Source organism: Oxyura jamaicensis, chromosome 3 (genome assembly GCF_011077185.1).
Source record: "Oxyura jamaicensis isolate SHBP4307 breed ruddy duck chromosome 3, BPBGC_Ojam_1.0, whole genome shotgun sequence".
Classification (NCBI taxonomy): Eukaryota; Metazoa; Chordata; class Aves; order Anseriformes; family Anatidae; genus Oxyura; species Oxyura jamaicensis.
In genome coordinates this window covers 29,284,643-29,310,488 of record NC_048895.1, presented here as the reverse complement: position 1 = coordinate 29,310,488, position 25,846 = coordinate 29,284,643, and the positions used below count along the sequence as shown (strand labels likewise).

At 46.7% G+C, this 25,846-nt stretch overlaps 1 protein-coding gene across 3 annotated transcripts in view; it reads left to right on the top strand.

The window, feature by feature from the left end:
- TTC7A (tetratricopeptide repeat domain 7A) overlaps positions 1-24,841 on the top strand; it is a 169,190-nt gene extending 144,349 nt beyond the window's left edge. For all 3 annotated transcript variants that reach the window (XM_035320722.1, XM_035320723.1, XM_035320724.1), the window contains one exon: positions 24,363-24,841. In XM_035320722.1, the coding sequence (XP_035176613.1) occupies positions 24,363-24,584 (222 nt within the window). In that variant the 3' untranslated portion in view covers positions 24,585-24,841. The remainder of the gene's footprint in view (positions 1-24,362) is intronic.
- The last annotated feature ends 1,005 nt before the right edge of the window (positions 24,842-25,846 follow it).

Below are 25,846 nucleotides of genomic sequence, written 5' to 3'. Positions count from 1 at the left end.
CTGTGAACTCCTTCTTCCTCTCCCAAGGATTTGTTTTCATTAGAGGAGTCTGCCTTGCCTGTAGGTTGCGAGTTGCCCTCCGTTGTATTGATAAATTGTTACAGCCATGCTCTGAAGGACAGAGTAAACAGGAGCAAATGTGAATCTGAAGACTTTAGCACAGCCCTCTTTTCTTCCTGGGGATAAGATATGACAATGCCTGCAAAAAATAGCTTTCTGCAGGGGGAGGAGGGGAGGGAGGGTGCTTCCTTTCTGCTCTGACAGTGAGTGTATCCTTCTGCTCTGCAGATTCAGTGCAAGCAGAACATCGTTGTACCAGCACAGTTCTGCAGTTTCCCCTGGTGAGACGAGTTTGGGATTTTTAAGGAGAGAGATGACAGACCTAAAGGTAGAAAAAGCATTAGAGTAGACAGTCATTACAAGTCTTTCCAAAAATGGAGCAACCTTGAACAAAGTGCCTTATTTTTTTCTTTTCTTTTTAATTAAGTAAGTAATAGTGACAGTCAACGGGAGATTCTAGCAACCCAAAGGAAGACCAGTGACGTCTTCGGTGATGCAGCTTGGAGAGCTACAGTCTGGGACTCTCTTAGGTCTACCTAATATGGAGTGTACGAGAAAACCCTGGAAGGGTGCATTAAGAAACTGTTCGCTAGGACCTCGTCTCCAGCAGGATATTTTTGGACCACTCTGCCAGTACAAAACATTCAAACAGTTTAGCCCACCCCATAAGTATTCCCTCGATGTGGGGATGCTGTTAGCAAGTTTCCTCACAGTCTTCTTTTGTTCAGCACGGCAATTCTCCAGTGCATGTGAGAACAAGTGAATGGTGATATATAGGTGTGTAAGAGGAAAGGGGAGGGGAAAGAATAGTAATGGTGTAGGAGAGGCTGCAAAAAGCACAGAGCTGCTTTCTTTGAAGCACCAAGGTGAAGCATAGACCAGAGACAATGAAAATCACTTTTCTTGTCCATTTTTTGCTGGCCACACAGTCACAACAGATTGTTTCTTCTTTTCCATCCTTCTCTGACTCGTAGATTTCTGCAGATGAGCCCAGCCTTGATTTGTGCCAGACGGCTCTTTGAATGCTCTTTATTTGCTACTTCATCCAAGAAAGGCAAAATTCACTACAAAGAATCTGAAAGTGCACTTAGGTCAGAAGCTTTTTCCAGTGGTGTTGAAAGAGGATCTGAAAACACTCAAGCAATCCAGGACCAAGAAGTCAGGAGGAACTCCTCAGCAGTTTGGAAAATTCGACTCCTTAGGCAGGGACTTAGTATAGGTTTCCTGTTTGTGACATTGTTTATGTGTTGAGAAGACTCCTTTTGCATTTTTCTTCTGTTCCTGTCTTGTGCTGCTGTAAAGCTCCAGACTATCAATGAGCTGCGGCGTCATATTGCTCATCTGACTTTTGCCTATATTTTTGCCAAAATGCTGAAGAGAGAAGCCCAGGCTGGAAAAAGAGGTGGGGGGATTAACATGTACAGTGGCCGGGGAAGGGAGAGACTAGAAGAGTCTGACTTGTCAGGGTAGCAAAACAAAGTCTGGGAAGGGATACGTTTGCTCTCTGCAGCTACCTTTGGAAACAAATAGTAAACTTGGAGAGAGAAAAGCTGCATCAAGTAAAGGATGATGTTTATATTTACCTGCTATATGTTGGTGCTGGAGATTCAGGAGGGTTAAGTTGGAGTCATCAGAGCAGAGAGGTTCTGGAGCAGCCTTGCAGCAGCAGGAGACATGGGAGGAACCACCCCACCCCTGTTACGCTGGAGTGTGATGGGATTATGAGAGGGTTCTTGGGAGGAAGGGAGCAGCCCCCAAAGTCACTGGAAGTAGGCCTTTAACCCAAAACAGTTTTTGCCTCTTTTGTGTGCAGGCTGGACTGCCCAGACCACCCACCAGTGACAGTAATGATGCTCTCCTCCTGTGTGACCTGCAACTCAGTGTCCAGCTAAAAATGCCTTGCAGGCCCACCTGCAGTCCCTTCTTCCTGTCTCCTTTTCTGTTGAAGATATTCTATTCCCAGAAGCAGTTTGAAATTATATTGAGTTGTATTATTTTTTAAATTAGATGTGGAGTTTGAATGTTAGTAGGGCTGACCTCCATTTTTTATATATATTTTAATGAGTTGTCAAGTGACTTGTGTGTATCGCAGAGCGGTATGATGGATGTAGCTGGAATCAGGAGAGTTGCATTGAAATTCTCTTAAAAAATAGCCAGCATTGTGGCAGCTCAGCTCTATTGACAATAACGTCAAGTTGGGTTTAATAGCGTAGTTCCTTATTGAATGAATCCACCCCGTAGGAATCATTGTGACCTTCCTGTGTGCGCGCAAGATAAAAAATCAATGTTAATCCCTTGGGAGGAAAAATATAAGATGAACGGAACAGTTGAGTGGGTCTAATGAGAATCAGATGGCAAGAATGTTAATTTGGAAAGCGATACTTGTATAAGCTGTCCGAAGACCTGGTGCAGCAGTTTCCATATATCACCAATTGCCTCGTATTCTCCTCAGATACATATCTGCAAGATGTAATTTAATGGATTTGCAGCTCTTCTACGGCTTCCTGACAGAACAACAGGGGGTTTTGAGTTAATCACCTTTCGGTGGGGAGATTTATGACCGCTGTAGTTAGCTGAGCCTTTCCTCTGCCAGGAAGGGCATGGGCTGGAGACAGTCGCTGGGCGCAGCATCCCAGCTGCATAATCAGAAACAGGCTTGAGCAGCTTGGGCTTGCGGTTGCTCTCCAGAGTCATGCAGCTCACTGGCGTTGTTGAATATGTTCGCTTAAAGTCGGCTCTCGTTCCTAGTATTTTTGGAAGTTGGGTGGGTAGTAATTTCTCTGTCATGCTTTGCTTAATAGCCATCAGCTTTGTAAGGAATAAACAAAACAATGGGCTTTTATTCTTCCTCGTTCCTTCTGCGAGTCTGGGGTGGCAATTCCATTTTAACTCCTTTTAAGCAGTAGGTGAAAATTCACATTGCCTTTAGCTTGGGCAGATGTAGCAGTCACTCTCCCCACTTGGTTCCCAGAGAAGAGAGACTTCTCCAAGGCTGGTGTGGAGCCCCTTTTGTTGGGCTCCTGTCCTGCAGTGCTTGGTGGAAGAGTCTGTCTCTGTCCTTCCCTGAGTGTCAGGGGACCGTGTAATCAAGGTGAGTGCCTGTGTTTGTATAGACCACATAGCTCTAAATTAGTCACATGAGGCTGTTGAGTGTCTCCTAGTGCAAGGTCTAAGGCAGGAAATGAGCTGAAATCACCCTGAATAGTTCAGAGAAATTACTGCATTGATGTTTTCATATTTAGCCTGATTCTCTCATTGCTTGCGTTCTCCCATTCAGCATTCATTTTAATACAACGAGGGGGTTCGTAAAAACATCCGTTTTCCAGTTGCATCACTTACCGGGCTGTATCTGCTTTCTAAGATTGTCTCCAGCATTAGAGGCTGTGAATAAAAATCAGCTGGAACACAAATGGCAGCATCTCAGTAGTGCCAAGCTGTACAGAGGAGATTATTTGTTGGTGCTTTTTTTGCCAGCATTGACTAAACAAAGATAAGAACATAAATGCTGTGGCAGAGCTTCCCAAACAGGATTACAGGAGTGACAGGAGCTTGCACTTAGCATTTCAGCAATAGGTGCCAGTGTGGGAGAGATGTCGTTGCCTCCTGCTCCCCTTATGTCCTAAGAGCAGAAAAATAAAAGAAGAGAGAGGTCTGTGGAGCTCTCTGTGATGTTTGCTCCTAAAAGACATTCATCTTTTAGCATTTGATTCATTAGGTTTGTACTGTGTGAGCTTTGCTTTGATTCTCCTAAAATCCCAGCGCTGGTTAATGTGCCTCTGAGGGAGAGCTTTATGTTGTAAGCCTCGGTAAGTTTCACAGCAGACCAGGCAAGCTCAGTAAAAGCTTTGAATTGAGGAAACAGGCCTCCAAGTCAGCTAATTTTGAATGTCATCACGCATGGCACAAGGCTAATTGAGATACACAGAAACTGCCATGTGCCTTTATAATTGTGTTTAGACAAGACGTTGAGTATTTGAGTCAGCTCGGCAGCGTTCCAGCTGATGAAAGTGTTAACGATACCTGACACCAGTGATGAGATGTGAAGAGCTCCTTGTATCTTGGCGCAGAGGTCCTGAGGCACATTAGAATCACAGAATTCAGGTGAGAAAGGACCTTGCCTTCCGAGGTCAGCTCATCCCCCCTCCTGCTCACCTGCGGGGCCAGCTTCAGATATGGAGCACGTTGCTCAGGGCTGTGTCCAGTTGGACTTTGAGTGTTTCCAAGGGTGGATATTTCACCACTCCCCAGGTCCATGTTCTGGTGCTGCACCTCTGCTTATAAAGAATTTTTTCACGATATCTATTCAATCAGAATTTCCCTTGCTGTCCCTTCATCCATTGCAACTGAGAAAAGCCTAGTCCCATCTTTTTCCAGTTACTCCCTCTCTCTGACTTTTCATAATAGTATGGCCCCCACCATCTCAGTGGCCTCCGCTTGCCCTTCACCACTTTGTCATCATCTTTCTGGTACTGGGGAGCCCAAAACTGGAGGCAGCACTTCTGATCCAATCTCACAAAAGCCAAAGGGAAGGAAATAATTACTTCAGTCTGCTGTGATGCATTACCTAATGCAGCCCAGGATGCCATTAGCCTTCAGCACCGCTTGGGTGCCCTGCTGGCTCGAGTTCCCCAAGGGCTTTTCTGCAGAGCTGCTTTCTCCCCAGCTGGCATCCAGCCTGCACAGTTGCATGGGGTTATTCCATCCCAGGTGCAAGACGTCACTGTTCATCAAATGCAAATCCTCACTCAGTTCGGTCAATGCTTAAACAAAACGCAGAGCTGCCTTCTCTGAGTTATTCTGAGATTTTGGTTTCAACATATTTCTTTTTCAGTAACCCACAGTGCCCTTGGTACAGACGCACACAGCGTTCAGTATTTTTTTTTCCCACATTGTAGACAATAAGGAATGGTATTGCCCAAGGCAACGTGAACAAAAGCAGAGAGATGTGATGAAGGGCCTGTTGGGAAATCACGAGCCACTGGACAGCTGTTAGAGCAGGACACCTTCAGTAGGAGGAACCCTGATGGGACCGTCTGGTTCTGTGCTTTCAGTCTGTAAACAGCCAAGCTGCTAGAATGGGCCTGGCTTCCTGTGACCTGCAGCAGGGAGGTAAATGCACGTGTACGTGTATACACACGCATGTAAATGATGTACCTCGGAGCTACCAGAAACACAGCACCAGCTGTTTTTAGCACAGGCCACAATTTGGTTATGAAACCTTGGCAGGAACAAGCATCTCCTGCTTCCCCCGGGCAGCCTCTTCTGGTTGGGGCTCTGATGCTTTGCAGAGGGATGGGTCCCCAGCACCATTTGCCAAGTGGGCTGTGGCCCAGGCTCGAGTGGAGTAAGAAAATGGAGAGCCACATTCTCAAGAGGACTTTCCTTGAAGAATTAGCCAGGCAAGGGCGGGAGGAGTCTAGTATGTTAGCAGGTGGTGATGCAGAGGCTGGCAGAGCGCAGTGCGGGATACCCGAAATGAAAATCCTCTGGGAAGCCACTACCCATGCCTCGCCTTTGGTGTGCCTGAGGATCATGAAAAGCTGCTGCTCCATTTATTAGCTCATCAGATGCCATTGCAAACTTAGCCTTGTGGTTTTGGTTTCTCCTTGTATTACAAGCAACAGCTCCCCCTTCTTCTCCACAACCTGTCAAGCCAATCTGTGTACTGCAGACCCGAACACCTGCACTGAACATGACACAAACCAGCACTAAAGAGACAGTGTACGGCTGAAATATAGCACTTGTTCAGCACATCCACGCCTAACATACCAAGCAGGCCAAACCTAATTGGTAGCGAAGGATGAACGATGAATTGCATTTAAAATAAATTCTCAAGCAGCTCTGAGATTGTGATTATTATTTTTTTAAACGAGGAGAAAGGTTAGCTTCATCCTTACATAAATATTGCCCTGTGTGGTTTCCCAAAGCAGATGATGATGGCAAGCAGGTTTGGCACTAACATGTGACTGTATGGATTTTTATAAGAGAACAGTGTTATTCCCTTGCATCTAAACCAAACCTCCAGAATTTCTGAACTTTTAGTTACAGAAATTTTTGTGCCAGATTGGCAGCCAGTGGTATTTTCTCTTTGTGGCTGTCACTTTCAGCTCAGTAGAGCACAGGAGTGACTAATACAGACAAATGAAGCTAGGTCAAATTAAACACATGCCACAGTAAAGCAGTCCCAAAATCGTATGTGATCCCAGACTGCATCACAAGGCTCAAAGCCTGATGTTGAACATGATCATATAGGCTTAACGTACAGCCAGACCCCACATCATTTCAGTCTTTTCTGAATTGAGTTTATGCGCATAAGGGTAGTTGGAGACAGACAGGCTTCTGCAGGTACAAGCAGATACCAGGTCTCCTTTGGGCTTCAGTGGAGGTAAGAGATTTTGCACATATCCCATGCATGTTAAAAGCAAAATTGCCTGCAGTATCTTTGGCACCAAGTTCACAGACCATCTAGTATCCTGTTTGCCTGAAAAGTGTCTTGCCTTGAGAGCAAGAAACGTAAGTAAATGTATAAAGAGAGTGATAAAACCCACAAGCCCTGGAGATTTCCAGACATCAGAAGGAGCAGAAACTCTCATTTTAGGATTCCTTGCTGTTGTTCCTAGAATGCTTCAAATAGATCAGGCAAGCAACATTGAAAGCTCAGAACTGCTTGTCACTAATAATAAATGACTGTGCAAATATGATCTCTGTTAATTTCAAATATCTGCCATTTTAAATAGTTTTTCTCTGAATATCACCATAGTCACCATCGGTTAGAAGAGCTCAGCTCTGAGAAATATGCTGTTATGTATTATTTGTTGGCTGACACAGCAAATCAGACAGCCTGGAAACATACAGCATTTTTAACTAATCTCTTTCTTTGAATAGTGAATGAAGAACAATCAAAGGAAACTGTTTGGAAGTAACCCATTGTTTGAAATCAGCTTTCCCAAACTAGCAATTATAAAGTAGCATTGAAAACAGCAGCATTGCAAAGTAAAAACAGCATGTGTGCAAGATCCTTGAGCCAAAAGACAGCCCTTTTAAAATATATATGTATTTTTAGCTTGGTCAGCTGTACTAAGTAATTTTTATCAATGTACCCAGTCTCTGGAATAAGAATGTTCACATCATGCAGTGTCAGTGCAGGCAGCTATGACAAGTCATGACGTATGCATGTAGCACAAATCCTTTCAAATCAAATTCATGCAAATGAAATTCTGTAAATGGATTAAATCTTGATTGTCTTGCGCTACTCAGTTTACTCTCAGAAGCTGGCATCAAACTGGAACAGAAGAGCAGCCTCGTTGGAAGCGCAGCCCTGCTATTTTTGCGTGCTTTGAACTAGATGACTTGCAAAGTTTTTCCATCTCAGTGGTCATAGAGCCTGTCACAGCTTGAGAAGAACCAGAGGGACTGCTCCTCTGCATCTTGCATTAGAAGAGAGCTCCCTTTAGAAGAGACTCGCTCAAAGAGCACAGAGATGATGATGAATAGGGGGAGAGTTTCCAGTCCGTTTAAGTTTCATTTGAGCATTTCTCTCATTTCTCTTCAGTACTGTCCAGCTTTCAAGACAGGCTGGGTGCAGGCACCCAAAGTATCAAAATACTTGAGGCAGGAAAGGGATCAAACTCCAGCTGAAAAAAAAAAACAGCAGGAAAACATATGATGTGTGTAGGCTACAGACCTGCATCCAGCAAGGATTTATTGAAGCCAAAATGGCTACGTCGTCATTTCAGGAAGTTCTTTAAGGCTGGAGAAAATGAGAGGGAAATTCAAGCCCAAGGAGAGACGTCTTTATCTAGGAAGCATATACTGTGAATAATTTTCAGAAATCTTTAAAATTAAAAGGAATTGTGATGGCCTAGGTTTCTATGGCAGCACATTCCAGTGCTTGGGGCAAGCAAGAAAAAGCTGTACTCTGCCTTTAGCGGTGCTCAGGCTTTAGATGTTAGGTAGGATTTGTTCTCAACAAAGCAGGCTAGGGAACCAGTGGGGTAGGTGTGGCGGTCTAACCCCTCAACAAATGCAAGGGGCTGCCCTGGGAGAGGTTTTTAGGTACTGCTTCAAAAACTTGCAGGCAGTTTGAACACCCAGCTGGCAGATAAACTTCAGGGCAAACAAGCTTCCACTGCGGCAAAGCAGATGGGCAGTGCCTAGCAGGTGTAAAGTTAATTTGAAAATAAAAGAGAGATTTTTATTTTTTAATGGAATGCTTTTTATCTTACAAAGGTGTCTGCAAAATTCAAGTTGGTGCGTGTAGAACAAGCAGCTCTTTTTTGAAAGGCAGCCAGTGCAAGCTGCAGGGGCTGTATTAAAAGTTGATGCCTGTTGGCTTTTGCTTTAGGACCTGCTACCCCATTGGCCTGTGATCTTTAGCCTTTTCTGCTACAAATTTAGCTTAGTGACAGTACTGTCACCTTGTTTTCCTGATTTTTTCCCTTCATTGGACAGCTGCAAGTGGCAAAAAATGATCCTGGCACATTGCTGGTTAAAAAGTAGCCAGAGGATTGAAATTGTGCAGCAGTTCAATCTGAGCATGACCTGCTGTGGCTTCCTTCCTTCGTATGCATAGTGATATACTGCATTGTGAGTCTGTTTATGAGCAACAAAGCCTGTTTATGTATTCGACATTGTCCCTGTTATCCTCCCTACCACCACCACCCCGAATCAATATTCGCATCATGTGTTTGGCACAGGCATCTTTTGCTAGAGCTGTCTGGAGTTACTTTGGCTTGCCAGTGACCTTGTGAACGAGTTTGCCCAGCCTTTCAAAACCAAACCCTCAAGTATACCTTTGCAGAGTGTTTTCAGCCTAGTGCCAATGCAGGAGTGAAATTAAAAAAAGAAAAAAAAAAAGAAAAAGAAAAAAAAAAAACTGATTTTCAGACTTCTCCTGAGGACAGCCCCTCAGTGTCACATAGCTCCTATGGCCACCAGCAGCAAAGGCTGGGAGCAGAGTGGAGGCTGGGGAAGGGATCTTACTCTCCTGCTGGGCCAGATCCTCTGAACAGTAAAGCCAAGTGGCTAAAAGCAAAAGACATGTTAACTGAAGCGAGCTGAACTGCTCCATCATCAGTGCTGGAGGCTTACTTGCTTTATACTGCATTTAATTGTGTCATTTTGGACCCTAATCCTACACCGATGGTATGAAGGGCATTCTCCACCCATGCCTTAGTCCATCAGGAAAAAAAAAACAGACCTTAACGTCATGAAAACCAACCTAGCCACTCTGAATTCTCCTTTAAACCAAGCCTGAACAAACATGTTATTTCACTTGAAGTTCCAGTTTAAAAACAAATAAAAATCCAGTATCGCACAGAATAAACTCTAGACACTTAAAGCTATACCCTAAAAACCACAAAACGGAGATGTGCAAAATCCTCACCCCGCCTCACCCCATTAAAGCTACTGAAGTTTTGCCAGCGTGTCCTCGCCGGAGCTTTGGCAAGGATTTGGGAGATCTTTGTTCGTTTGAAATCGTCTCCAGACTACCTGAAACCAGAGGCCCAGGATCTCTGCAGAGCCATTGGGCATTGTGTTTATTTGTTTTCACTGTGCATGAATGTCTTTGAAAATACCCAGCAGAGCAATAAGAAGGGATTGTTTTTAATCTTTAGAGATGATAGCATGCTGTTTTCCATCAAGGACATTCAGAAACAAAGCATCAGATAAACTGTACCAGGAGATTTTATTTTATTTTCTTCTCCGGGCTTTTCTGAAAATAAAGCCTAATCTGCGTGGAGCTCGCTGTTGGTAAGGCATCTATAGGTTTGTTTTGTCACCCTGCTAGCACTGACACCTCCACGCTGAGGCAATTCACATGCGTGCACGTGTGAAAACGCAGCGAGGCTGTGCTCAGAGCCGGGGTGGAGGGCGGGCAGCCTCCCCGCAGCGACAGCTGGGCCTGGCCTCGAGCCAAGGCCGGCTCAACGCGGTCACAAGATTTCGGTGATACGGCGTGGATTTTACATCGCCTTTCCAGAGGGAGGGTAGCTGGAGTCTCGGTTCTGTGCTCCCCTTGCCCTGCTGCTGCCCAGGTAACGGGTTTAAAGGCAGGCCGCGCGTTTGTTGTGTCACGCAGGACAACGCGGTGGACAACAGAGCGCCTTCTGCCATCCAGACCTCGGTTAATATTAACAGCGACTATTCATGTGGCTGCAAATCTATCATTTCTCTCATCTGAGGTCTCCTATACCCTTCCTTGCCTGAATGAATGAGGTTACAGAACCCGGTAATTATAAATCTCATTGACTGCCTCGCATTCAAGGGCGTGTTCCCTCGGAGCGTGGCTGTGACGCGTGTTGCCCCGGAGACTGCCCCGCGCCATTCCAAACAGCGCTGTTCTGACCCGGCCGGCTCGCTGCAGCGGAGAACAGCTGGGAGGCCGACCTGCTGCCACAGCCCAGTAAATGCATTTTTCTCATTTCACAGCGGGGCAACGCCGCGGTACAACAAGGCCGACACACTCGAGTATCCTTTTGAGGCACGGCTTACGTCGCAGCGACAAGTGCTGGGTCGCTGCAGATGTAGCGAGGGAGCCTAGGATGGCAGTCAGGAGCCAGAAGCTCTGCAGGCAGTCCACAAAATTTCGGCAGCTTTCTCTGAACGTTTGCCTGTCTCAGACTTTTCTGGCAAAACCATAAATACCCCAGACAGTATTACACAGTATCAATAAAACTCTTAAAATGTCCGAGTCGGGCTGTGCTTGTACGACAGGCTAAAAGCATTCAGTAACTAACAGCTGCTGTTGTGCCTTGCACTATGAACCATAGCGTGCTTCGATAGCTTCCTTTCCTCATCCATCGATCTGAGCGTAGTTTAGGTCCGTACAGGTACTTACCTCAGTCTTGAGGGGTTTATTATCAGTATCCATCATGAAGCCCTACAGTCAAGAAAGTACACAAAGCCCTGCCACTCCCCCACCCTCTCAAAAGGACTGTAAAACCCAAGCAGTGTCTTGCTCTCAAAAAAAAAAAAAAAAAAGAAAAGAAAAAAGGCAACCCAGTAACAAAAAAGAGAGAAAAGAGAAAAGAAGGATCTTCCTACTTCCTAGAACAGCAGCGAGCACAAAACACGTCTGTTGCCATCCATTTTCTCAATTACTGTCAATGCACACGGTGCTACACAGTAGCCTAGGCAGTTTCATCCTCTTGGTGCTCAAGTAGGAGAGGAAGATGAGGTGCAGAGCAGTGATTCCCAGCAGGTGAGCAAGCCAATTGAGTTTAATTAGAAACATCCTGCTGAAAATGTAAATGTTTCACAAGTACGTCATCCCTATCAGGGGCTGCTGCTGGAGCGTGTGTTTTGCTGGGGCTTTGACATAACAACAACTGGTGATGCCCGTCTCACTCCCTCCCTCGCTCTGGCTCTGGGTCTCCCCAGGCACAGAGGTGCTTGGCCTGGTGTTGTGCCACTGCGCGGCAGCTCCTTGCCATATTGCTGCCTCCCTGGGCATTTCAGACACACGCAGAGGCTGGCTCATCGGAGAGAGACCAACCTCATGAAAGCAGAAGGGCTTTGCAAGTCACAGGAGTGGATGCAATGCTCAGGGTTGTGCTGCTATCTAAATATCCCCTCCACCCCATACAGCTTGAAAAGACCTCACAGTGTTTGTGGCTGGGTTGTTCTTTTGCTTCGGTCTGTGAGCAGCATTGAAATGTCTCTTATGTGTACATCTCCGTGTGATTGCAGGAGCTACCCAGTTCGTTATATTTAGCCCGTTGAGTTTTTCCACTGTTCTGCTGAAATGATGAGCGATTGATTTTACCCTCTTTCCTGATGATCCAATATTTGTACTCCAGTGATTCTCAAGAAAATCCATTCTCCCCCCCTCTAAAAAAAGGCTGTCGTTAGAGTACTGCCAAACTGTGCGACCATGGTGCAACGTAAAATAACGTGTCTGTAGTGCAGGCAGCTGTGGTTCAATCTAAAGAACATATACACTATAGATCTGTTCAATCAATTCAGATCTGATTCAGGTTACTAATCACCTGTTAGCTCTTGAGAAGTTGCAGACATTTTTTCCATTCTCTTTGTTTAAGTGATGGGCTTGTGAATCCGTGCCTACAAAGAAGTTACACAGATGCTTTAGGAAATCCTGTTCAAGGTTTCGATAGGTAGTAGGCTGTCTAGAGTCAGTCCTTTAATAAAAATAGAATTAGCTATTCCTCGCCACACATGGTTTAGTCAGTACTGTTGTACTCCTTCAGCATCTTTCAGAGTTCATGTCTAGCCACTACCTGCCAAACCACAGCTCCTGTGGTGCTCCTGTAGGAGTAAGGTCTTCTCCAGATGGTGAAGGTAGTTCTGCTGCTGGTAGTTCTGTAGTCACATGCACAAGAAGTTGTGTCAGAACAACAGCATCTTTGCTCAGTATACCTACACTGCTTATAAAACTAAAATGCAAATATTAGAGTATAAAGCTAGATGCTTTCATTGTATTCCAACAAAAACTATTACTATTATATTTCATTTAAATAATATGAGCTCAAGTTGCCATCTATAAAAGAGCACTGTATCACTTTAGTCTTCTAAACAGTTACAGAAATACAGTCAGATCTGGAGAAAAATATGCTTGTGGCTTGGATGAGTAACAGTTTTTTTCATGCTTGACTTCCAGAAAGATGACTGCTATAGAATTGTCTGGTGTGGTTATTACATGACAATTAGCGGTTGTTTCTGTGCTGACAGATGCCCACATCAAAAAGCACTGATTGCCTCTTGTTAGCAATTTGAGAGATACTGTAATAAAGTAGTTCAGAGCATTTCCAAGAGACATTGTCCTTTGCACCAAAAGCACATCATCATTGCCTAGGTTCACAATGGGAAAGGTCAGATTGTGAACGATTTTGGTAGCTAATTTATGTGAAAGTTTAAGTCCTTTCTGCCAGTACAGAATTAAAAATTGCACTTTTTTCTGTGGATAGGTCTCTTGGCCAGGCTAGACGAACATGCCGTATTTCAGCATTTTGTTTACTAGCAAACTGAACAGTGAAGCGATATGCAGTGTGCGTGTGCACATCGGTGGCATTGGTCTTCTGGGACTGGACGACACGCTAAGAAGCAAGAGAAGGGAAAGGAAGGGTTTGTAAAGGAGGGGAGAACGACAGAACAAAACCCCCCATGGCCACATCCTGGTGAACAAGGTTCACAAATTCTCGTATTGCACAGCTGTAGCACGGAGAATGTCTCTAAGCTTCTTAAACCGTCACAGACAAGATAGTGGTGTTACTCGGTGAATGCAGGGGGAAAATACCTGGTTTACATTGGTATTGAAAATAATGCAAAAAGTTCAAACTGTGACCTAAATGAATTTGTCTGTAATCCAGAAGCCTGTCCTCTAGCCTTCTGTCCTCTGCCCATCGTGCAGCCTGCTGGAGCTAGGAGGAGTCCTTGCGTGAGGGCTTTTTGCCCCGAGGTAGGACAGCAGTGATGCTGCTGTGGCTGGCAGTGCGAGTCTGAAACATTTGCTAACAGGCAAAGGTCTGTGGGAACAGTCATGAGACTGGCAGGTGGGACTTGATAGCAGAGATTCTGTGCAGCTGCCAAAAAATTGCAACCCAGATGCTGGAGCTGAGCACATAGTGTCTGATAGAAATGGTGTTCTGGGGAAAACAGGAAGCCTGCAAGCGTCTGTCAGGGAGATGAATTTGGTTCTGATTGCAGTGCTGCCTTACCTCGTCCTTCTCCTGTGGTCAGACAAGTCACAGTGTCTTCTGTGCAGATGGAGCTGGCTGGACATGGAGATGTGCAGCCTTTTTTTCATTATTGTGCATCCAAAAAGTACCTTACCAAATCAGGCTCCTTTTTACCTCTCCAGAAACTTGCGTAAATCCCCTACTGACTGTCTGCCTTTCCCTCTCTCTCTCTCTCTGCGTGAGCTGTTGTCTCTCAGCTCCCCATTCACCTCACACACTCATTCTGCAAGGTGCATTTTTACTCGTGCTCCTCAGAGACCAGACTCATCCTGAGACATTGATCTGCCTTACTTTTTTTCTCCATCCTTGCTCTGTTGGAGGGCAGTTCCCTCTCTAAAAAATGCTTGCAGTGAAACAAAAGCAAGCAGCAGCAGACCAGCTGTCCTTTACCCTTCCACAACCACCCTGATGAAGAGCACACAAGGAGCAGCAGTATATCCAAGCAGTGGGGGCATCCACTAACCAGCCAGCGGCTAATGTGCTCCCGTACTCAGTCTGAAGGAGCTGGGCAAGGCCAGCAGCCTGCAAACCAGGCTAAGCACTTCACCCTTTCTGCCCAAAGGAGGAATTTCCTAAAAATACATGTCCTGACATACCGCCGAGCCACATGGCACAGTGAGCGCGATCCTATTTTCAGCCTGCTCTGCAGGGTGACATAGCTCATTACACCTCCTCCCAGAAATGGCACGTCGGCCGTGCAACACTTGCTGGAGGACCCTCAGCACAGGGTCTCCCATGGACCGGTGCTCTCCGCTGGAATTCCCTGCCGGGCGCTGGCACACTTGTGGCGCGCAGATCTGTGGTCACGGGAAGCATCCCCAGGCGTGCTGAGTGTGCTGGGACAGCTGCCTCCTGCCCGTCCTCGTGCTGTCTCATGGCAGGGGCACTCTGCAAGTCCCAGAGAGGTGAGCTGGTGAGTCGCTGGGCTGGGGAGGAGGGAGCAGGAGCAGGCCAGAACCATTTCTGATCTGGCCCTGAGAAGAGCTCTCCCTGTGCGTATGATGCCTGCCTGGCACGCACTTCTCACAGCTCCACCAAGCAGGACAAGGGTAAAGCTACAACTCTTGGCTTTCAGAGATGGTCGGTAGCCTTCTTCCAAACCACGGCTGATTAGCAGATTCTGTTTTCCCAACTCTGAGGCTTATTGCAGAATCCCAGGAATGTTCCTGTGCTCCAGATAGCCCAAAATAACTGCTCTAAGCTCTCCTTGGGGAAAAGCAATCCTTAGAGCGGCGTCTTACTCAAATTTTTGTGTTGAAGCAGCTGAGCTTGAGGGAGAGAGCTTGTCTTTGCCTCTGGTCTCTGGCTCGCACAGGAGAAATGAGCATTCTGGATGCTCACATTAAGAAGTTTGTGTGTCAAATAACTCTCTGTCCAAGGAATTTCAAGTGCTTTGTCCTCCTCGTTTCTGTTTGCTGCAGAAGAAACCTTCCTCCCTCACTGCTGCCCTCCACTTGTTTGCTAGCAGCTTCGGTAGCTGAGCCATCGGAGCAAAATCCTGTCTGTGCAGCGAGCCCCCAGCAGCAGTCGGCAGAATTGTTTTGCAGGTTTGTTGCCTGCTCTCTTCCTCTGCACTTGCCAGGCTTCCTTCCTCCATCCAGAGGAGATAGTGGAGCCATCACAAACAATAGTGGAGCCATCTCAAACAAAGTGATAAGAGACTCTCTGAAGCCCAAGCCATCACTTAGACACTCAGAGTAGCCATTTCCTCTCCTGGGGGAACTGCGCATTTCCCTCATCAGGTGCTTGTGCTCATTGGAAGGAGCAAAACTGATCCACGGTGCAAGCACAGAGATGTCAGGGAAGGTCCATTAGCCGGAGAGCTGGTGTTCTGCTTCCCAGAGGTGGATTATCCTGGTTTCCAGGGAATCTGTATCTGTATCTGTGCCAATCACTTGTGTTCCTTTGTTGCGGTAAGTTATTCTCCATGTCCCTGAGGTGCTCATTACCACATTATTCAGGCTCTGTTTACGTAACTTTGGAAACCAAAATAAATTCCTGAAAGACAAAACTCGCCAGTTCTTCTCTGATCCCTTCTCTAAAATCTGCACAGTCCTTTACAAAAGAAGATCCTGAATATTTCTTAAACCCCTTGAGTTCCCGGAGTGGTTGGTTCACCTCTGGAGAATAAGCCTTGTATCCAGGCCTAAAGACATTGTCCTTTGCCTGATCTCTTCCTGCAGCCAGCTCTGCAGCAGATGCCTCTCCGCTGAGCTCCAACCTGATCTTCCAGAAGATTATTAGCTTTAGTTGTGGTTTGCCATCCACAGCCCTCTCGATCCCATGCAGCTCGACTAATCAGTACTGTCCTCACGCGGTGCTTTGCTCTGAGATCAAATTAAAGCCTAGAAATTGTAGTAGTCAAGTTTGGTCGTCTACAGATGAACTCATAAATGATATTACGGAAGGTGCTCAGGGAATCGTCAGCAGGGAGAAGGGATGGAATTATACTTCAACCTTCAGACACTTCTTCACAAAGAAGGAAACCAGTTACAATTAGTTTAAATTCTGGGCTATTTAGCTGCCTGTTATCACACTGAAGACAGAACAGTGTGAGAAACTGTAGTAGTGCGGTTCATAAAATAGCATGTGGCACACTATCAGAATGCGTTGCCTCCTGGTACCTCAGACACAGCTGCACAAAGCTGGGGCATGAACTAGCAAGAATTCCAGGTTTAGAGCAAACAGTCCCAATGCACTGAGTCCCTTCTTGCCAGAAAACAGGAAACATGAAGACATCACAGCTCTCCGGTGCCACTGGAGCTTCCATTGACATTCATTATTTATCTTCTCACTGAGTTTCTTCACTCATTCTCTTCTGAGCATCTAACAGAACGTACAGCACTGTGTAATGCAGCGGCATCTCTCTGTGCCTGGAGGGTCATGGTCTGTGAGACATCTTATGTCGGGGCAGTAAGTGGACGTTCAGCTGGTGGAGTTCGTAGCTGTGCGGAGGATGTCCTTAACAACGTGCCATCCCAGAGGCTGCCAGCAGCAGAAAAATAAGCAAATTGGGACTTTTTGAACATCTCGGCTCTCCTTCCAGGAAACATCTGCTGTAATCTGCATTGGCGTGCTATGGGCATAGATCAGCCGTGTCTTCACTGTGTACACCCTTCCCCAGAGACATGGCAACCACGGTGCTTGCTCTGGTGATAAGTTCAGGTGAAACCTTCCAGGGGCTGAACTGCACAGAGACCCTCGGCAGGGCTGAACCTTCTGCATAGGGGAACCTGCTCGTGACACACATTCAGACAAGATTTGCTCTGTCCAGAGAGGCGCAGGTAACATGCATATGAAATGTGCACTGCACACCAAGCTCCTTTCATGCAAGCCAGTGCATTAAAGAGTGGGGCAAGATCCAGCATTGGCACTGGAGGAAACCTAAGCAGCCAGAAACACCCCGTTCATCAGCCACAGCACGCTGCATGCACTCGCATTAATCAGGTGTACAAGTCTTAAGGCTGGATGTTCCCCAGCTGTATGCAGCAGCGTCTTGCTATGTGTGACAGAACACAGGCGCTTGCTGTCAAATAGAGACAGAGAGTTGCTCCCCCCTTGGGGCAAGGGATGCTTAAATGCTGCCCTAATTTCTTTAAAATACTTGCTAGAAGTGAATGTGCACACCCTGAGCACAGGAGAGGCGAGTTCTCCCTGCTCCTTAGCCTGAGAACTTCAAGCCTGGGACTTGTGCCTCCATAAACGTGATACCTGACGATGAGCACAGTGCTTGTCAGCACGATGGTCATGCATTGCACGCCTTTTCTCTCACTGCCGAGGCTGATCAGGCCCCGTTCTGCGTGTTGTGAAGTGCTTGCATATAGCCAGGCTGAGTCTCACTGATTTCTACAAGGCTTTCTGCCAAGGAAGCAGGATATCACGCTGTATGGATGAACAAAGTTGGGACCTTAAACTATAAATTCTGTGTTATCAATTACTATCAGTTATTGGATTTGGACCTTCTTTTAGTATATGTTTTTGCAGACAGCACGGTGAGGTTGAGTCCTAGAGTCCTGCTAGAAGCTACCGTGCGCTCTGCTGCAGCATTACTATGACAACTGCTAAGATCAGGGCTTGGAGAAATCTCACCTTCCCTAGGAAGAGTATGTGAAAGAAACATGGCACTTTGTTCGTCTCAAGCATGTGGCTGAGACATCCTTGTTTGCTAGGTTTCTTTCCTTGCTGCCTGATCTCCACATAGATCTCTGCAAAGGAAGAATTATCTGGAGAATATTCACATGCGGCAAGCAATTTTGCTTTGAATGAAGCTTAAGTGACGCCAGTCCAACAAGGCAGAAAAACATTGCTCTCTTCATTCTCCCTAGGCTTCTGTGAGCCTCCCTGTGAAGAGATCAGAGCCTCCTGGTTTGAAACGCTGCCTTAGGGTTTGCTTTTTATGTCAATAAATGTTTTATCATGTTTGAGCTCCGAATGCAGTATTAAAATCCCAGCTAACATTTGATGAACCGAAATAGGTAGAGCAGGCATGGGGGGCAGGAGCTTGTCTTTCTTTTGCTTCTCCTTCCCTCCCAGGGGACATTTCCCTGCCAAAGAGTAGTGCTACCTCTGTGGGGCTGGTAAATTGTCCAGGTCTGTGGTGGGCTTCAGACATCTCTGTCCTCACGCTCAGGTGGGCTGTCTGTCCCGCTGCCTCCTGCAGTCTCGTCTCTTCTCTTAGCCCACACTCCTCCAGGGCACACAAAAAGGCTGAAGGGGAGTTCAGACAGCAGAGCTGCCCGGCTGCCTTTGGTGCCTCAGGTAGCAGAGCTGAAACCTCAGGGTTGAACCTGCTGAGATTCGCCCACGGGCAGTGCAGGAGTGCTGCAAATCAAGACGGAAACCCTGATGGCTGCTTTTGCCAGCACAGCCCAGTCCCCCTCTCTGGTGCCATTCCTTCGTTTTCCCTTTCCACATGCTGCGTTTTGCAGTGACCCTGCCTGCCTGCCTGCCTTCTCCACCTCCCTCCATCCCATCTTTGCTGTGTCAAACGCGGCACTTCGGCGTCACTGACTGACAGGGGATGCTGCAGCTTCAGCACAGGAGTCGGAGAGGGGGAAGGCAGCGAAGGAAAAGCTGCACTCGACAAAAGAGGCAGCAGAAGCACTGCAAGAAAGGTTTTTTCCTCCAAAACTGGATCCCAGTCACCCATGTGGTCTCTAATTCAGTGCGTTTGGTGAGCGACCCTGACTGCTCCCCCAGCTCCATGTATTCCCGCAGTGTATATTCAGAGAATGAAGCTCAGATTTATAGCTCAGATTTGCCACAGCCTGCACTGAATCAGCAGAATGGATGATTAGCTACCCTGCACACTGACAGCTTCTGCATGACTAAGTGACAGCACAACAGAAACTCACTCCACTGCTCACGGCTAAGAAAAAATCCTGCTTCCTCAGAAATGCAAGGGTCGTGAATGCAGGGGGGGAATCAGAGAGGAATCAGATAGTTACAGGTCTGTCTTTATTCTGAGGGACCTAAGATTTTCAGGGTTCATCTTTGCCTTTTTCTGGAAGGACTCTGATGTATCATGGTTTATGCAACAGTTTTTGCTTACAACTTACTGTGATTGCTAAATAATTACAGAAGTGTGCGTTGCCCTGTAGCAGTGCAGATTTTCCCCATAGAGGAGACTGTTATCACCAAGTGCCAAATGCATCTTGAAAGGCTTTTTGCAGGCTCCTGCTGAATAGGCACACTTGTGAATGGGCACTTTGCTCCAGTATGCCATGGTCCTGCCAGCTGCTAATTACCCTCCTAGTAACTACTAGTGGCGTGTCCATATAACAGGCTGTAGTGGGGAGGAAGGATACCCCATTTACCCTGAAATCAATTAGCTAATGCACGACCAGTACCCAGCAACAAAGTCTGTAGTCTAATTTACTCTGGTAGCTTCTTTTTGACAATAATGGGCCAAAATTCCCTGCTCAGTTGAGAAAAGTGGCAAAAGCCATCTCACTTTGGAGCCAGAGTCTCATGCAAAAGGAAATAAATAAATAAATAAATAGAAAAAAAATACATGTGCAAAGTAATCATTAAAACCACTATGTAAAGGATAGAGGCTAGTCCACCTGTACAGATTCTCCCAGGAGATGACCATGCCAAGAAAACACAAAGCAGCCTTCTTGGAATGAAATAAAATATTTTCCTGAAGATCTCTTGCCAGTACAAGCCAGAAAGGAAAGAACAAATAAATCTGTGCCACCTTAGTGGAAGGAGGCAGGGATGCCAAGACTCAAGAGAACTCCCTGCTGCTCATCAGGTGTTCAAGCTAAACATTTGCAAAGGAAGTTTTGACTTTCTTTACTAAAAATAAACTCCTCCTTGTGCGTGAGGTTTATTTTGTAGACTTCCATAATGTCTTTTCTGAACTATTTTATGGGCATTTTATGAGCTAACAGCTTTTAAGGAGGTTTCTTCAAACTCTCGGGAAATAAAGGCACAGCTCAGGAATTCCAAGACCTTCTGAATTAGGAATTCAAGGGGGAAGTTTTGCTCACTTCCTTTATTATTAGAAATTGAAAACAACTCATTTTATTGTTCATCTAACTTACATTGAAACATGGGTCTCCTGTTCTAAAACAAGAATAGCCTCACTCAATTGCTGAGTATCACATCACTGAGTGAATTACAGTCCCAGCTCTGTACAGATACATTAATGCACTTAGCACATGAAATGATGTGTGTGGTTAGCAGGGGACTGGTGCAAGCCCCACCGACATGCTGCCTAACAGGAGCTCCAAAGCAAAATGACTCCCACACACCTTTTGGGTTGGATTTGTTGTTTGTTTCTTTGGTTTTACCATTTATATTATGCTTGAGTTAAAAAGAAGCCAGCCCTTATTCCCCTGACATGGGTACCACCAACACTGGTGGAGATGAACCTGCTTAGAGGTACTTCCCGTCTTTGGGAGGAAAATAACTGGGCAAAACCAGGAGTGCCGGTGCTAGCCAGGAGGTGGCAGAGGAGCCAGGCCACCTTGTGCACTGGTTTCTCTCTTAATTTGGCAAAAACGCAAATACAAACCAAAGCAAAACAACAAAGCCCAGCCCCACCCTCCCTTTGCAAGAATAAGAGGATGAAACCCTTAATCATTTTCCTGCTTGTATTTATACTAATTGCTCGTCTTCCTGAGATCTGACTTTATGAAATTATGCATGCACACCAAGCAGATGAGTTTCCATAGAAACTCAGGAACTGAACTTTCATTAGAAAAATCTTTTAAAAAAATATCTTCCAGATAAAAATGCAAATTGCCTGTCAGTGGGTGGCTTTCTGAATTTATATATAATTTTTTTCTTTTGCACTGTAGGCAGATTCCAGCTGGACCTACATAGCAACAACATGCAGGCATTGTTTATAGCAAGCCAGACTCCATGGGGAAATGAGAAATTCAGTAGCAAAGAGAAGCTCTCAAGTGCAAATACCTCAGGGAAACAAAAAACTGAAGTGCTCAGTGCTGCGTGTTAGTGAGGCTTGGGGATTGTGCAGCCTCCAGCTCTCAGAAAATGCTGGTGGCTTGCAAGGAACAGCGGGGAGGGAAGGGGAGAGAGGAAACCCAAATCAAGAAACTCCTGCAAACAGAATCAATGATGTTCAGCTTGCTCTTTAAACACCTAGCAGCATATTTCTGCCCGTTCGGTTCAGCCTCACTGGAAAGACTGACACCATCTGCTGTTGGCTCGCTGTGGACGAAGGAGTAGATCAAAGTCCTGGGGTTTGGGAACATTCTTGGCCTGGGCTGGGGAGCGGGTGGCCACAGCCTGACTTCTTGGGCTGAGGCCTGATGCCCAGCTTCTTCTGCCCACACCAAATGGAAATGGAGGCATGCAGGCAAGAAGGCAGCTGTGGGGCTGTTCATGGTGAGAACAAGAGGGGAGGAGGACTGAGGGCACACCTGGCAATGGCATGGACCTGGGCAGCATTTGGCACAACCAGTTGTGTATCTCAGGAAGGGGGTGGATATTTAGCTCCTTTACCATGGGGACCCACAGAGGGAAGGAGCCACGCCAGCCTCTGCTCCTTGACCACGGCCGAGGGTGCCGGGGCACACCAGGCCGCTGTGCCGCACGAGCGCCGCCGGGGTTTTACGAGGAGGTGGATTTCACTTCAGCATTGTTGAGAGGCGTGAGATGTCAGCCGGGAAGGGAATTCCCCTCCTGCTTGGAGAGGGATGACAGGCAGCAGCTGCATGGGCTCGCCAGTCGGTGTGCCTCGCTCGGGGCCAGCGGCCCTCCGGGAGCGCGGGGTGGCTGCGGCAGCCCCGCTGGGGCTGGGTGCCATCAGCGGCAGGGCGAGGGTGGCGGTGGGTCCCCGGCCACCAGGGAGCAGAAGTGGCTCCGCTGGGTCAACACAACAGGAAGAGTTTTTAGGAAGAGCGGTTTTGTGGTCGAGGACAAACATGAGCTGAGATCGCTGCCGTCTATTCTTGGCTCTGCAGCAGACTTGCTATGGCCACACTACGTGCCCTTTCTGAACCTCATTATCCTTGTCAAGTGGGTGACTCAAATTATAATTGCACAAATTCCTTCCAGTCTGTCGTTACGTGCCGGCAGTTGTTTCCAGGCAGCTACCCCTGGGGAAGCGGGCTGTCCCACCGGAGCACCTCTGTTCCACCTGTGTCTGCTCGCAAGGGGGATCGGCCCTGGGGCCTTGCCATTTTCCAGCAGAGGGAGGAACCTAAAGGAAAAACATCCCCACTGAACCTCTGAGTGATGAGATTTGATACTCAGTTGATTATTCAGGTCAAAGTTATGTGCAAGAAGCAGTGAAACTTTTCACGGTACTGCCTATATTTGATTAAATGTGTGTTTCTTAATTCGTCTCTCTGGCAAAGTAATGGTTTTCTGTCAGTATTTGTAATAACACTGTCTAGCATGTGTTACTCATGCTGATGTACCCTGCATCTCTTGGCATTTTTGGAAGAGCGAACAAAACAAGACAAAATAAAAATCTTCATCAATTCCAAAACTATCAACATTTTTTATTTATTTTGGGTTCTAGTTGCAAGAGTTTTCAGGTTTCTTACATCTTTTAATATCAGATAAAGGCAACTAGGCCCATTAAAGGCGGAAGTAATGCTTCCCTTCATATATATGACTGCTTCCACATAATGCCTCGTATCAGGAAGTGCATGAAGTCAGGCAGTCACCTCCCTTTACAACATTTCCACATGTCCACTAAATTAAATTGTGGTATTTTCTTAGTAAAAGATTTCCAGTACGTGGCATTTCATTACTGGGCTGCTATGATACATGACACTGTAAAACTGAATCCCATCAGTTGGGCTGGTCTGATGTGGAAACCTTTGAATTGCTGATCTCCTTGGCTGAGGAATCGATGGCAAGAGCTCATCTATACACTGCAGTCCCTCACCCAACATGGAGAAGGACTTTGTTTTTTCTGCAGAGGACAGGGACAACTCAGATGTGAGCTCTTGCTTTGTATAAACTTGACCCTAAGAGCATAACCCTTACAAATTTGGAAGCATCTATTGCTTGCACTGTGGTGGTTGCATTGACAAGGTAGCATGGACTCTGCTGGGGCATCCCTCACGCTGTAGGACAAGGCCTTTAAGCTCGTCCTCACGGAGAGTTCACCTCATAGTGGTGGTGGCATCTATGAGGTTTGGTGCTGCAGCATATGAGCATACTGAGCGCTTGGCAGGCAACATGGAGGTGTTGGCTGCTTCTTCCACGGGCCACGTGTGGATGAAGCTGGCAAGGCCTTCATCCTGGTCTGTGCACCGAGAGGAGGAAGCAAGAAAATGCCACTAATGTGCTGTGGCATGCAAAGCCAGCGTGACCACCTGGGCTCAGCGAGGTTGGGTACTGTATAATTAAAAGGGAGCCCGGCTCATTAGATGCTTTGTGGGTTCAGAGGCATCTACGCGAGCCCTATAGGAAAACATGTTCTTCCTACCGCTTCTTTCATCCTCCCCCTCCTGTTCCTTCCAGATGGTTACACCCACTTGTGTCTTTTCTTACCCTAAGGACAGCTTTTTAAGCAAGGTTCCTCCATCTTTCTCCCCCACACTGCCTGAGGCTCTACAGCGGACAGAGGGGCCCTGATGCTGTTAGGCCAGCCTGGCCCTGGAAGGGGGCCTCATCCCTCTAGTCCATTTGTCAAGAGGAAAGGTTTTTCTATATGGTCAAGATGTTGGAACTGAGGGACGTCACTTCAGCCTCAGCTGGATTTTCCAGACATGCAAGTGTTAATTTAGCTACTCAGCGTAGATGAACCTGAGTTCCTGGGGACTGGAAGCTGGTGCAGAAGGGAGGGATGCTTAAGGGGTCTGTAGCCTTTCCCTGCTTAGTGGCATCACACGGTACCAGTGTTTGCCCTCCCGGTAACACAGCAGGAGCTTTTGCAGGGCTGAATCAGTCTCTGCTTAATCTTCACAGTTGTTTTAAATTACAGAATCAAAAGGATCACAATCACAAAAAGCAGAGCTTAAAGGCTGATCACTCCTCCAGAAATGGGGGAGATCACCTGCATGTAGCTACTGCGTCCACACACTTAGGTCTGCCCAGCCTGCTGGGAGCTTGAGCTCTATTTTTTTTCTGCCGCCTGGTGCCCCTGCTAACCGCTCCTCACTTGTTTGTTGGCAGGGCCTGGTGCTGAACAGGCTTGGGCGGAGGGAGCTGGCCCAGAAGGTCCTCAGAGATGCCATCCAGATCCAGAACACCAGCCACCAGGCCTGGAACAGCCTCGGGGAGGTCCTGCAAGCTCAGGGGAAAAACGAAGCAGCCATCGAATGCTTCCTCACCGCTCTGGACCTTGAATCCAGCAGTCCTGTCATCCCGTTCACTGTCATACCCAGGGAGCTCTGAGGCTTCTTCATTCGGTGGACAGACACAAACAGACAAAAGGACATGCAGCGAAGAAACTGGATTTAACACAAAAGTGCCATTGTAACCTGGAACTGGGCAAAATAATTAATTCCAGGATGGGGCTCAGGTCTACATGCTTAGCTGAGACGAGTCTAACTGTGGAGGAATTTGCAACAGGCAGAGAAAAAGAATGCCTTTTTTCTTCACAGATGCCCAGTTAACCCCCTGTTCAAGTTAATAGAAAGACTTATTTCAAAGTGTTGGTTCAAGGTGACTGTCTGTAGAACAGATTGTGCTGGAGTACAGTTGTTCAAAGCACTTGCACCTTTCGGTTTTTATTAAGGTTGAAAACCCCAAATCCAAAGATAAAAACCCCAAGCCCTGGGTTAGAGCCCAGACCAGCTTTAAACAGGAGTAAATGCACCAACTAATGTACCAAATTGTATTTAAGCACCTAGCTGCCTCCACACAGATCTGACAGGATAGGAATGACAATTAAACCATATAGATATGCAGTATATACCATTTACAAAATTATTTCAGCTATTCTGATAATCCTTTTTCTTGCCTCGCTCTTATATACTGCATATACACACTATATTTAGTGTGGTATTTGCCTAGACCAGTTTAAATTAAAAATACTTTTTATTTTTAAGCTGCTATTGTAGTATGATTCACAAAAGCAGAAAGACCAAAGACCCAATCAGTTCACACTTGGCCTAGCATTAAAAGCATGTATGTATCTCCAATTACATATTATTGAAAGGCCTTTCTTGAAGCAGCTAATTATAAACTCTGAGCTTCATTCTTGTTAATCACTTATTCCCTCACTTTTAGTGAGGAATGAAACGATTACCAGCATATAGTGACTGAACTCTGCTTGACTGCAGTGCTGTTCCTGGCACCAAAGCTGTTCATATCTGTCTTTTTGTGGTCTTAAAGACAGCAGCATTCTGCTAAGGGAAAGCGTGCTGAAGGCAGCATGCGTGTATAAGAATCTCTTTTCTTTTAAAACCAAATCCTGGGATTTTCTGCAGACATCTCACGTCAGAGGTAGGGGCTGCGCCTGCAGTGGAGCGGGCTCATGTTGTGCATCACATCAGATGTAAGCGTGATCCCCGCAGCCGTCTGAAGAGCTCCTAATCCACCACCCTCCTGCTGCCTGGCCGGGGCCGGGGAGGCAGCTGCCGGACCCCACGCTAAGCCGATCCTCACCCAGCTCTGCGTGACCTGCCTGCGGCCCCTGCAGCCAGCTGGAGCTC